This window comes from Oxyura jamaicensis, chromosome 1 (assembly GCF_011077185.1).
Source record: "Oxyura jamaicensis isolate SHBP4307 breed ruddy duck chromosome 1, BPBGC_Ojam_1.0, whole genome shotgun sequence".
Taxonomy (NCBI): Eukaryota; Metazoa; Chordata; class Aves; order Anseriformes; family Anatidae; genus Oxyura; species Oxyura jamaicensis.
In genome coordinates, this window is record NC_048893.1 from 173,212,684 (window position 1) to 173,227,310 (window position 14,627).

Sequence of the window (14,627 nt, forward strand, 5' to 3'; positions counted from 1 at the left end):
ACAGGACAAAAACAGATAACAGCTTCTCCCTTAAACTTTAAGCACCTTCATGGAGAGTAAATCAGATCTGGCAGGGATGTCAGATCCAAATTACTGTGTACACAACAATTTGCTGTTTACCTGTTAACAGCTTCCAGCCCTTTAAAAATATTTTCCTTTTCAGTAGGGAAGAGACACGCAACCTCGGCACTTGTTACAGCAGGACTTGCATTAGAGAACCCCCCCAGAAATAGCAGAAATATGTATCACAAACAACACTTGAGACCATCTCCAGATCCTTAGTAGCCTCAGAGGGCTGACAGGGCTTACAAGAGCACATGTGAGCATCTTTAAAATAAAATGGGGAGGGAAAAAAAAAGGCACGAAAAGAAAATGAAGAATAGCATTCCTAATATCAAGGCCCCAAACCACTGTGATGACTGGCATGTCTCAGCACCTGAGACAGCAAATAGCTCTCACATCACGTCTTTTCCTGTCTCTCACTACAATACTGTCTAGAGCTTTGAGGCACGAGATTTAAATCCTCCTACCAAAACTCTTACCATCATTAATTGTAACTGGGAATACTTTTACTACTCATATGCATACCCAGCATATTCATGAATATTGCTAAGTTACAGTCAGTTATGTCCCAAAACACGAAATTTTACAGTACCATATGAAGCACCTTGGGTAATACTGCATTTGCTACTGTTTTATTTCACTGCATTTCTCCTTGTTTATAACATTAGTCATCCCAGTAATGGGGTGTAAGGTCCTGATGCACCTTCTCCAGGCAAAAACTGTTAACTTGTTCCTTTTTATTCCTGCGTTTTAAAGATAAATAACACTAGTTATTTTCAATATTTTTCACAAATATTTTTTATTCAACAAGTCTTGAAAGGATTTGGTGGTTATCTATTCCTCAGAGGCTCCTCAAGGAAGCAAATACATGTATAAGAAACAAACTGGAGTCAACTAATACACAAACTCAAGAAATAAAAGAGGAGGCAAATGGTATGTAAGGGGTGTAACTAAGAGCTTCAGCGAGCGCCCGGCCACCAGAGCCTCTCGGTGACTCTGTTTCATCGTTCCCTCTATGTTTAGCAGTTTTGATGCTTTTGGCTTTCGTCCCAAGAAGTGCCAGCTACCCGTGGCATACGACCCCGCTTACGAACACCAGTCCTGCTCCGCACAGGGCCGTCACCTGTCTCGGAGGGCACCAGAGGATACCCAGGGCAGTTCAGGTCAGCCTTCCCGGCATGTGCGAGCTCAAGGTCAGCCCCAGCGCTGTTACCAGCGTTTGTGGGAATCCTTTTCCAGAAGCTCATGCACACATCTGCCTTGGGAGCCCTGACAGCAGCTTTGCCTTCGTGGAGTGCCAAAGTCCTACGACACGCGCATGGGATGCACTGAACCTCAGCAGTGAAGAACCTGCAGTAGGGGCTCCTCCTGCTTCTCCATGGGTGGCAGATATTGAAGGAGAAGCTATGGAGAGCCTGTGCCCGGCACCCACCACCACGAGCCCACAGCCCAACCCTCCGGGCTTCCCCGAGGGCTGGGGACACACACCCCCGGACAAAACCCCTCCGTCCCGGGGCGAGGGGCTGCGGGGAGCCGGGTCCCGTCCCGGGGGACACACGTTACCTGAGCCGTGCAGCGCCCTGAGCTCCGGGCGGCCGGGCCGCGGCGCCAGCACCTGCCGCAGGAGCAGGCGGACCCTGCGCGCTGCGGGGGCCCCGGCCCCGCCGCCCAGGCACAGCAGCTGCCGCTGCATGGCCGAGGGCAGGCCGCCGGGCCCGGCCCGGGCAGGGAAGGGAGCGGAGGGGAAGGGAAGGAGGGGAAGGGAAGGGGAGGGAAGCGCCGCCGCACAGCGCCCCGCCGGAAACTACAGCCGGGCCCAGCGGCGGCCGGGGCGGGCGTGGGGGCGGCGTTGGGGCGAGAAGACACCGGGGCAAAGGGGAGATGGAGCGCTGCGAGCGCCCTGTCCGCTCCCTGCAGGCCCTCCCAGGCTCTGGGGGGAACCCCCTGAGCCTCCTCTTCTCCAGGCTGAGCAGCCCCGGCTCTGCCGGCCTCTCCTTGAATGCGAGATGCCTTCGCTTCTCCGCGTCCCTGGGGAAAGGGAGGGCTGCTCCCCTGGAAGCAGAGGCCCAGATCCTGCCGGTGGGCTACGGAGGGGCACCGAAGCGCTGCAGTGCGCTCCCGCAAACACTGCGCAGGGCTCGTCTCAGGGAGATCTTAATCTGCCTTGTCACTTTCAGGCAGCAAACCGCATCTTACAGCTCCACAAATAAAGAGTTTAAAGTTTGAAGCTTTTAAGTAAAAAAGGCAGGAATTTATCAGTCATGCAAGGCATTAAAAAAAAAAAAAAAAAAAAAAAGGTATTGACGTATCAGGTGGCAGGTTTGGGTTTGTGATCAGTAAGGATGGGTGGAGTGCTAGCTACGAGAAAGACATGATTTTTCATATGAAGTGGCTGAAGTCTGTAAAACATTTAAAACAGAGATGTTTAAAGCAGCCCGGAAAACAAAGAATGGGGAGCAGCTCCTGACATAAATTTACATGTAAAAGGTATTTTCTAATTTCTCAAATTCTGTCACAGCTTGCTAAATTAATGTGCCCTACTGTTCCAGGGCCACCTCTTTAATACACTGAAATATATATATATATATGATTTTTTTCCCTCACGAAGAAATTAAACCAACACTGAAATTCCCCTGGTGTGACATTTTACACGGAGAGTTTAGATATGAGACTTTTATAGAGATAATGGTATGAAAATAGAGTTCAAAACTTTCACGTTTTAACTAAAGTTGCTGCTCTTGAATATATTTAAAAGTATTTTGTTAAAAACTGAGACTTTCATTAGGTCCGAATGTCAGAAAAGAATGGTTTAGGACTAGTTTCAAAGAAAATCCAGCTGAAACTTGAATCTTAGCACTACTGAGGAGGTAAACAGAGAGCTTAACTGCAGGTCGAGTCCAGAGTCAAGTCACCATCTTTGTTACCTGTACTTCTTTTTTTTTTTTTTTTTTTTTTTTTGGTATCTTAGTATGCACAGGGCTGGGAGAAGTTTCCTCCAATAAATCTCCCATTTCCTGCCTGTTTTAAGCATTGAACAATTATCCCAAAGGACAACTGCTAAAGAGGGAGTTAATCATCTGTTCAAACACAGACGACTTAGATTTCTAAGCCCAAAAAAGATGTTCTCAGTTATGAATATATGCAATGTGCATATTGCATATATGATCATATGCATTTTTGCATATGATCATATAATGAGCCTCTATGCATTTTCTGCAGCTCAGCGTTAGGTGCTCTAAACATGTCAAAGCTGTGAGATTTAGTGATCTTCAGTGTTTCACGTTGGCTGCCATGTTGGTTGGGTGTAAATTCTGTTCTGAGTACCTAATATAGGTCTGTGAACCTGCTTTCTGGGTCTAAGGCAGCGTAAAATAAATCAAAACATCCTTTTTATGGATATTGCCCTAATTTATTGTAAAGTGAAATCATGAATGCTGGAGGCTAAAGGTAGCATCTGGATTTCTGTGTCCAGTTCTGGCGCCCCAAAACAGGAGACCTGGACATGCTGGAGAGAGCCCAGCAGAGGGCCACCAAGGTGACAAAGGGCCTGGAGCACCTCTCCTGTGAGCAGAGCTGGGAGAGCTGGGACTGCCCAGCCTGAAGAAGAGGAGGCTCAGGGGGATCTCACCCAGGGCTGTGAATCCCCACGGGGAGGGGGCAAAGAGGCCTCAGCCAGGCTCTGTTCAGGGGTGCCCAGTGCCAGGCCAGGGGCAGTGGGCACCAAGGGGCAGGCAGGAGGCTCCCTCTGAGCACCAGGCAGCACTGCTGTGCTGGGCGGGCGGCTGAGCACTGGGCACCTCCAGAGGTCCCTTCCAACCTTAACCATTCATTCTGTGTTTCTGTGATAGGCTAAGCAAGAGTCAAGAAGAATGCCAATGAGGTGCAATAACAATAGAATAATTTATGAAAATAGGTTTGTATAGGATATTAAATTAGAAGATTAAATTGATTCTCTTGTCATATTTATAGAATAATAGATGGTAGTAATTGCAGCAAGTATCCAAGCAATTAAATACATAACCTGAATACTGAATAGATTTTATGCTATACTGGTAACAGAGTTTTCAAAACTTTGTACAGATTCACAGCAATTTCACACAGTAAAAGAAAGCCTTTTTCTGCCTCTATATGTGTGTATATGTATATATATACCTGTCAAGCTAAATGCTTTAAATTTCAGTCATTTCTGAGTCATGTATCTATAAAATGTTTTGCTTCTTAAAGTATTATCTTAAAATTCTAAATTAGTCAGCTTTTCCAAAACTTCAAATTCAGCCTTATGTACAGCCTCAAATTTTCCATTTGCAGCAAAAGTAAAGCATATTTACCGACTGTCAAACCATTGCTGGGAAAGTTATAATGGAAATGTTATCTCTGCGCATAATTATGAGCATGGACATCTTATTGAATGTATACATGCATATACACATGTATGCAAGCAATTAGATACACAACTTGAATTTTGCATTGTTTTTGCTATATTGTCAGTTGTTTCACTAATGAACATTTGAGTATGATTTAATAATGTGAGTGTATAGAACCTACTTTGTCCTATTCATTGCAGCCATACAGTATTACATTATTGCTTGCATACAGCATCTGCTTCACTTGCTAACCATAACTGAAGGCGTGCATACATGATTTACATACACGGTACTTGCTCACTCCTCCCTATTGAAAGCATCATTTGAGAAGTAGTTCAGTCTTGTCATGAAGTGGAAGGATTTAGAAGTCTGCATCTGGTGTGTTTGGGAAGGCTTTCACAGATGATTTACAACACTGGTAACAAACAGCTATTTCGTATTTTCATTCCCTAGCTTAACAGCATTCTTACTCGGAACGTGAAGTTTCTTAACAAAAATACTTTTCCTTTGATTAAACAGAAAATAACTTATTCCAAGGAGTGAGAACTCAGAAGACATCTCTGAGCTGACAGCTTCCAGACTCATCTCTGTAGTAGCTGTCATCTACTTTGGTGCATAGCTCTGGCTGCAAGACAAAATTAGACACAGGTGCAGACTAGAAAGAACAATGCACCATCTTTGCCTACTTACAGTCAGTTCTCCTACACAAAGGCATAGAAGACAGCTGAGATGAAATTCTGGTTTTAATCTAAAGTTTGTAGGAAATATTCTCTTGAATGCTGTGAGGCCTGAATTTCACCCAAGTGTTACGGTTGAACTAAAATAATAAGTCAGTCTTCATTTACTGTTAATTTTTTGTCTAGAGGGTAGGTCTAACATTAAACTCCTTTGAAACTATGTCCAGAAGGTGTGAAGAGGCAAAGAAGGAAGTCTACTAGAACTCACACAATTCACCAGTGTTGTGGGTTCCGTATGGTGATTCTACAGAGAAGGACAAGCCACAGAGACAGGCCTTGCTTACCAATAATTTTCATTCCTGAGATCAAGAGATTACTTTTATATCTCTTTTTACTCAGGCAAAATTAGTTTTCTTCGCTTAAAATGTGTAGTTGTTTTCCCAAGCTATCTGTAATCATTGCTGCCTTGCTTTAGATGCAGAGAGAGTCTAGCTTGTTTTCTTCTGTTTTATATCAGTTGTGAACAAATTTAAGTACAGATTTCCATGAAGCCACTTTAATTTACAATAATGAAAGGCTTTCTAATACCAGAAGGTGCTTCTCTTATATGGAAGCAATTTGGAACAACATAAATCAAATCAAAATGGAAATGCACAGCTGTTCTTTTGTTGACTTCAACCCTAAATTTTTCCCCTGTTTTAATCTAAGTTGATTTTAAGAATGGATCAACAAATAAGATACTAAAGTTCTAATGTAAACTGTCTTTTCTTATCTCCTGATTTTTGCCAAACTGGCTTTCATTGACAATTTCTTTCTGTACATCTCTTGATTATTAGAATATCAACCTTTTTCTTCTGCTCAGTTACAAAATAGGCAAGATTCAAAGCTAGGTTTTGTACTACAAATAGTGTTTATAATAGATTTTCCACCCTAGACGAGTATATAATTACCGCCTCTTCAGTTAAGGGTTGAAAGGTTTTTGTTCTTTGTTTGTATGACATCTTTCAAGAAATTAACATTCACTCCATTAGCTTTCTTAGTATGTGTTCAGAACCCTCTCTCTGTGTTAAATTATGCTGTTTGAACTGTTACACTGAACAAAAACAGCAAGTAAGGATAAGGTCATTATAGATTTTTTTTTTAATTATTTTATTTTTTTTAAGAAATAATGACATTGAGGTAAGGAGCTTTTTGCCATCTGATTGCTCACTAGGGCAGCTAAGGTTGACCTAGCAGCCTCAAGCTAGGAAGTACATATGGACTTGGAAGTACATTATGCTTAGAAGTACATTCCTTGAAGATCATTACTGCAGTCATAAAACCTGCACATTTTTTTAAAAGCAACATAAAATGTAAGAAAAGTAAATATTATGCAGAATACTACTGCATATTCACATCCATATATGTGTTACAATATAAATGCTTGGAGTATGAAGGCCCTAAGTGTTGGCATCTGTAATTTCTTATGCCCAACTCCATCTGTTTTCAGTAGTTTGTAACTCCACCATTCTTTAATAATTTGGGCAGAAATTTCTCATGCTGAATTTCAGCCTGAGGCTGAAGACTTCTTTTGAAAACTTGAACAAAAATAGCTTAGCCATTTTTCAGAAAAGAAAAAAAAAGTATTTTGCTCAATAGCAGCTGTAACCCCTATATGTCTGGGAAGACTACACAACTCAGCAGCCACATCCCATGAAGGAAATGCATACTACCTTTTCTGTTTCTGTTGAAGGGCGAAGGGAGGCTACAGAAGAATAAAACCTCCATCCTGCCTCATAAAACTGCATGTAGTTTTACCCACATGAAACTTTCTTGCACCAGAAGCTTTGCTATTTCTCTGCTTTAGAACCAGGGCTGGAATTCTGCTCAGGGAGTCATTCAGAAAGCTGCTGTTTGATGACCCCAATTTTTGCTGAATCCTGAATTTCTGAAAACTGGTTTTGCCCCTCTTATTTCTCCTTCAAAGCCAGGGAGCACTGCAGACAAAGAGACTCTGATGTGCTTTTGGTGGTCTTCATCCTCCTCTCCCAAGGCTGGGGAAGCAGAGGGGTAGGGAGCCAAGCCTGAAGGGATGGTTAAAAAGTGGTGAGTTGAGCACAAGGAGCTCAAATGGGAAGGGGTGTGTGAAACTGCTAGAAGATGTCACATCCATGGACTGCGAGCAGAACTAAAGTCATGAAGGATGAGGTTAAGATGGGCTGGAAGCACCATGACCATTATATTTTGCAAGTCCTGGGCAACACTGGAGCTCCCAGTATTTTGCTGCTGACAGAAACAGTGGAGAAATCCACTGAAAATAGACTGTCTGCTTCACTCGTGCTGTTAGTTTGAGTAGTAGCAGGATCTGCGCTATCTTGCCAATGCATTGTTGGGACTCTGGGGTGGGTTGTTTCTGTTTCATATCCATAATTGTTTAACTCTAGAAAAATACAAAACATTCTGTTAAACTAAAACAGCAGTTTAGTAATTCCATAACTGCATGAAGTCTGATGTTCAGGAATGAAATGAAAAAATTGAGTTCATCCAGGGTTCTTAATGTGGCTCCTTCGCATTAACACATCGCCTTTAATTATATGGTTACAGACCTTTTTCTTTCCCACCAGCAATCCTGCCTCACTCAGTGCGCATGATGAACCTGCGGTGGGCATTAATAGAGGTTGTACACCAAAGGAAACAATTGACTATTTAGGATTTATGTTCCACCTGTTAGGAAACTTTGAAAATCTGTGGACATGGCAGAAACACTGGAGAATAGTTAATATGTGTTTATGTATAAAGGAAGGCACAATTGTTTTAGGCCACAAACCCAGGTGCTGAGGGAAAAGTAATAAACAGAATGGGCAACATGTATGAGTTTACAGTCAGAGATCCAACAGAAGGGATTCAGAGGCAAATGATGCTCAGAGAACCCTGGACCGTGTGCATCATCCCTAGAGGAATCCCAGAAGCTGCTTCAGAAATGGTGATGGCGGTGGTGGAGATGATGACGAATACCTTTTAGTGTCAGTACCAAAATACTCTGTAATTTGCCAGGGTGCCACCGTGCCTAAGGGAGCCCTGCTGTGGTTCGTGACTGAGCGATGAGGCAAGTGGAGGAGCAGCCATACGTGCAGCAGCTCAGGCATTGCTCTGCAGCAAATGGAGTGGGCTGCCTAAGGGCAAGGCTGTGCATTAGCATATGTGATGCTGGAATTACAAGGGCTTACTGACTGCAGCCTAGCATCTGAGCTACAATTATGTGTTGATACTGCAGTTATAAGCGCTGTTTAAATATATATAACATTGCCTAAGCCCTTACCATGGGTATACTCAGGCCTGTTCAGACATTAACATAGGCTAATGCACAGGCTTCTTCATCATTTACCCATGTGCAGCATAAATTTTTAAGTTTTTCTTTTGTTGGTAGTTGCAGCTATGGAACAAATATTTTCCTGATATATAGGATTTAAGTTTATTCTTAGATTATTGAAGTTAAGCTTCTGAAAACTTTAATTTAGATGATTAGAAACTATGATTTCATTGTCTTCACAGATATCCATATGCTGTTAATTCTAGCATGCATTTATAATGTGTATATGGGTGCTGATGAGGTTAGTAAGTATTTAGCATAGCACTAAGATGAGAAAAGACAAAGACACCTTCAAGAAGAGAGAGAAGGAAAAAACACACATCAAGATCCCCTCTCTCCTGCTGGAGAGCAACACAGGCAGTGGCTACTTCCATTTAGGAAACTCATGAATGCATGTTTTAATCACCAATGTACATTATCAGACCATTTGTGGCTTACTCTGTTTAGCTGTACTTGCATAAAACATGTCTTCATTAGGAAAGATTCGCAGTGTCCTTCCTTGTGTCCTTCATGTTGTCTTGATTCCATAAAGCAACTTTTGTAGCAGCATGCTCCCAACACTGATATAAAATATCAGTTAAATAAATGTCACTGGTTTGTATTTAATATTTTACTTTATTATTGGGGTGGGCTACAACTGTACAAAAAGTGGGTTAGTCAAGTGGATGGGTAGTAGCTTGGTAAAATGTGGTAGTTCGATCACAGTCCCACGTACCCATACCCTAAAGCTTTTCCAAAGCCCACAGCTCAAAGGTAGCCACAAAATATTGATAGAGCTGTCACATTAAGAGCTAAGCAAAATATTTCATCCAAAATTACCTGAAATAAATCTTTATCCATTTTCATATTGAAGTGATAGATTACCTTTTTTTTTTAAAAAAAAAAAAAAGAAAAAAAAAACAACCTTGGCTTTTCCTAACATTTATGTCTTGATAGATTGCATTTTGCTATCTCCTGAATATTGCACAGAAGGGTCTTCAAAGGGTCACAGACAACATGTGCTGGTGAGATAACATCATCAACAAAATGCCAAAGTTCCCGAAGACAGGATTAGTCTTACTCCCATATAATTCAGCGTTGTCCCTGTTCTGCACAGGCTAATTCTGTGCATCACAAAGGTTATTTAAATTTACAGCAATTCTGAGGCAATCTCACAAGCTCGTGTTTGCTGTTAACGAACAAAACTTAAATTTTACTCTGGCTGCGGAACTTGCAACATTAGTTCAGTAGGGCCTGAGGCCATTTGTGGGGGTTACACAATCCCAAAAGATGAAAATAGTTGTTGCCTCATTCCTGAACCTTTGAGCTCTCTGTAGGCACTACTTTCACACACAAAAAAATCATCAACCTGCCTGGCTGACCACGGGGTAGAACTGCAAGTGCCACACAGTGTAAGATTTAGCCCAGAACGAAGGCTGAGGTGAGCACCCAACTGTGCCACACAAATACCCTAAATCCTTGCTGAAAGGAGCTGCCAGTGAATACCCTGCTGGTATATGTTCTGGGTCCATACAACAGCAATCAGCTGCCTGACCCCTCGACCTTGTAGAAGTAAAAAAAAAAAAAAAAAAAAAAAAAAAGGCACAAAATTGTGCCTTATGTTGCTGTCATCTGTAGGAAAAGCTGTCCTGGCCCTGCACATCATGACTGCATAAGCATTGCATGAACACCAAATGAAAACCTTCACAGACCGTGCATGCACACAAGTGCAGGTATAAAACGGATCTAAGTGACCTGGGCTAAGATTTCAAATCCCACACAGAGTTGCAGTGATATAATCTCTTGGTTTTAATATTAATTAAGACGAAGGAGATTATTATTTTTCCGGGAATTTTAAAATGAAAATTGAAAATGAACATTTAAATGAAAATCTGTATTTTAAGAATAAACTAAAAATCTTTAAGAATTAATAAACAAACAACATCTAAACAACAACAACAACAAAACAAACAAACAAAAAAAAACCTGTCATGAAGCCATGGTGGGATTTTCATTCTAAAATAAAAGACCTTAAACATGTTTGATAATTCATCTCTCATAAAGGCTGTATGAGAAGTGATGTACAATCCTTTATTTCTCTGAACAAGATTATTTTGCACAGATCCTAGAATTCTCTTAGTATTGGCAGTAATGCAGCATAGTCTTTTATAAACTAGACAAAGACAAACCGTACACAATCTGATTGTTGTTTCAGATATTTGTTTTCCTTCTCAGTTATGTTCAAATGAAACAGTTTAAATTGAAAATTAGAAACATTAACTGCACCGAGTGAGGATAGCTTCCAAAAGAAAAGTCAGGAAATAAAAAAAAAATCTCTTTCTTTTTAGGTCAACCAGAGTTTCAGTGTGTGAATATGCAACTTGCTTTCACCTGCTGTCTTTGATGTATGGCAGCTAACTATATAATTTTATCAGACAGTCTGGGAAGACTCAATTTTATGACAAGTGAAAGAGATGTGAAAATGGTAATTACGAGGAGATTAAAGTAATGCAGTACAAGCTGAGCTCATACATTCAGAGCTGTATTTTTTCTTTCTTTTTTAAGTGGCTGTAGGATTTTTTCTTTTTGAAACAAACACTTTTAAAGCCCCCAACAGAGCCCCTTAAACAATAAAAGATCTCAGTTTTCTCTGAATATGTTTTCAAAATTGAAATATGGTATCTCTCTCTGTTGGAAGGAGCAACCCTGCCCATCTCGACTTTCACTTGCTGTCCTGAACAACGGCCTTTTGCTGTCCTAATATCTTAAATGGATTAATGTTCTAAGGATGCTTAAACGGGATTGTGGAGCTTTCATTCACGCTCAGGACACTATTATTCATTCATCATTCCTTTCTCAGTGTTCACCATCCGTTTGGGCTGAAGGTCAGTTTAAGGACTTCCCAAAAGCCTTACATTAATTTCTACATATATTTTCTTACCTCATAATATGTTAAAGTAGTTCAAGAGCACTGCAAAGCATGCCAGATGCAGTTTTGTCTTCAAAAGCTCAGAATTCAAGGGCTTAACCCAGTTTGCATACAACTAGTCAGTCATACTTTGATTTCAAAGAGTAGTTATTCCTGTGGGTAGGCCTTAGCAGAACTGGTCCATGCAGCACAATAAATGAGTTCACGGGAAGAAAGATTTGTTTTGCAAGATCTGAGTGTGCTTGGCCTTGACATACATTGCACAAGGAGTGTCTGACAGCCCAGCCATTTGCACAGTGTTGTATAGAAGGAGGTAATACTGTAGGTAAAGGTAATGAGAGCAAGGTATTAATGCCTTCTTATGCTATTCCTTGTGGTAAATCAACATCTGAAATCCCTTCCTAGGTCACCACAGGTAAGCAGGGGTAGGTATGAGTTCCTCTGTCTACGCTGAGCTGGTGGAAAATGAACCACCATACTCCCATGGGAGCCAATGTGTCCAAGTAAAAGCACTTTGGCTCAGTAACTTAGCATGCAGGAACTTAGCAGTTCTGTGAGTTTTAGTTGCTCTCATTTTTAATTATCATTACCATTAGTACTAGAGGGCATTTGAAGAAGAGAAGGTGGGGGCCCAGTGAACAAGTGACCTGGGTGTCACTTAACCAGCAGTTACTGGGTGCAGCATTTATCTAATTTCAAGACTTAATTGTGTAGCTAATTGCTTAATTACAACAGATTCTATTTAATGTCCTACTTGAATAGCTGTGCCCTCTGGAAAGAGCACAAAAGGAAAGAAAATCAACAGTACAGTCTGAATGTATTCACAGGACAAAAACTTGTGCTGTGGAAGAGGTGTGCCCCCTCAGACACCGAAGTGGCAGTTAATCATGGGTTTTTCCTTCTTCAGACCTGCATGTATAAACCTGAAAACTTTCCTCTGCCTATAAAATACTGCAGTCACAAAGACACTTTGGCAGCCCACGCTAATGCTAATAATATTCAGCAACCACTGTCAGTGCAAATAAGCCCAAGACAGATTCCATGCTTGTTATTAATAAATATATATATTTGCCCAAATTTATGGAGGGATCCTTTGAAAAATAGCGTAGGCCATATTATCTGTAATCCTTCAAGAACTAGAATATATCTATGCCACTGAAAGATTGCTGGAGTCTTAGAAAAGGTGTTCCAAATTCTTGACGTGATTTAACTGTGACTAGCTTTAAGTCTTCTTTGTTTCACCAGGTCCAGTTCAGACCACTGAAGAATCTGCTTCATGCTGAGCCAGTCTCTGAACTGATCTGGGAGACAGAAGAATCACTGAAAAATAATATGGTATAATTATATTTATTTAAACTGAGGAGAATTGAGAACACTTTGCATACATTGTAGCCTGGACAGCTGATACCTAGGGCAATAGGAACAAACATAAGCTTGAAAGATGTAGTCATCAGAGCTGGAATAGAGGCATTGCTGTGTATAGATTATTCCATTATGGTAATAACAATGGAACCACACAGTAAAAATGAAGAAGGAAAAGAAAAATTGAAGATTAAAGATTTTACTGACAGCCAGAAGGGTATTCCACCAGGGGGAGACAAACTGAAGAAACCATTGCCCTGAAATCACAGAAAAAGTGAAGTGGAAGACAGAAGAGTGTGTAAAATTAAATACAGTAATTCCTATGTGTTTTTTTGTTTGGTTGGTTGGTTGGTTTGTTGGTTTTAATGATTAATTTACAGCTTTCTTACTTATCTTACTTTCTTGCTAGTATCAGGAAATCCAGATATCTGTTTTAATTTTTTTAAATACCTTGCTAATTATGTTATTTCAGGCAAAATGACTCTACTAAAAGCATCACATCTGTATTTCATAAACCCTATTTATTGGTGCTGGAAGGATTTCTCATTATTAACAAGTCAATGTGAAAGAGCCATCATTTAGATTTCTACTGTTTCTGGACAGAAGGAATGTGCAGTGCAAAATAAGTTTAATTATAGCAGTATTTCAGATTGCTTTCATGTCTCCAGGGGTTTGTAAACAATTTTTAGCAATATTCTAATTCTACAGGATTGACCAATATGTAAAGTCTTCCTAATGAACAGACAAAATAACAAATTTTAGAACAAGAGTGACCAACACGTATGTATAGCTATTGGCTGGGGTCAACCCACTACAGTCCTTTCAGACCCAGTACAAAAGTCTTCCTCATGTCAGTCATGTACCTGATGCATTCATTACTCAGTGACTGTTTATATTCTGCGTGGGCTTGATCTGTCCTAACCTAAGCAAATAGAAGTTGGTCATCTAAGCGTGAGCAGTCAACCAAAGGTCCATGTTATAGCCAGAGAGCAAAAAAAAATAGACACTGTGAAAGTGTAATTCATTTTGACCTAAGGCAGGCATCTGCATTTGGTTGAATTGTTTGGATGAATTGTATACTCACAACATCTATGTCTTTCTAATGGGAACTTTGCCTCACTATCTGAGTGAGTTACTTAAGACATCCAAATGTAAGCGAGATAAAGCCAGCTACTTAATTCTTTACTTGATTTGAATTGCTCCCTTTTGTATGCCTTTTGAAACCTCTTGGTGTGGTGTCAACAGCACTGTCAACACAACTGTCCCGTATTCCAGTTCAGTTGTGTTCTCCCTTTTTCCCAGCATTAAAGATAATCACCTACCTTTGCTTTTATAATGTCAGTAATTTTTCTGTGTTCTGACACTATTTCTAATAATATGTCTTCAGTAACAGCTATTAATTATATCACTTGTAGCATGCTGTACTGATTAAGCTGTAGGCTGAGCAGACCTAGCAAAATAAGAAAAAGACGAAACGTCATCTGTGACCTGAGCTAAATTTTCTGGTGCTTCATATGCTTACTTCCCTACTTCACAGCTAATCACCATATTTATCCTGAAGCATTTGCAGTTCTCTTTCTTTGCTCATTAAAAAGTTATTTATTGCTGAGGAATGGAAGGGGAAGTTTTCTGTACTTTCTTGTAAGGACAGTGTACTGATATTGCCCCACTTCCACTCAAGGAAATCCAGTAAAAGTCTGTCTTATTGTTTGTAACTCTTTTACAGCATTTATTTTCAATGCTTTTTGGAACAGTTGGAAGCCCTAAATTTTAAAGAATTGAAAATGGGATCAAGAATAAGAATTCAGCAAAACCACTGTGTGACTAAGTACTCCCTTCTACACTCTGTACCCTCTTTTCCTTCCTTCCTTCCTTCCTTCCTTCCTTCCTTCCTTCCTTCCTTC

At 40.6% G+C, this 14,627-nt stretch overlaps 1 protein-coding gene across 1 annotated transcript in view; it reads right to left on the minus strand.

Moving 5' to 3' along the window:
* Nucleotides 1–1,817, minus strand: part of VWA8 (von Willebrand factor A domain containing 8) — a 187,576-nt gene extending 185,759 nt beyond the window's left edge. Inside the window, exon 1 of the mRNA XM_035322136.1 lies at nucleotides 1,627–1,817. Within this exon, the coding sequence (XP_035178027.1) occupies nucleotides 1,627–1,756 (130 nt within the window). The 5' untranslated portion in view covers nucleotides 1,757–1,817. The remainder of the gene's footprint in view (nucleotides 1–1,626) is intronic.
* Nucleotides 1,818–14,627: the final 12,810 nt, after the last annotated feature.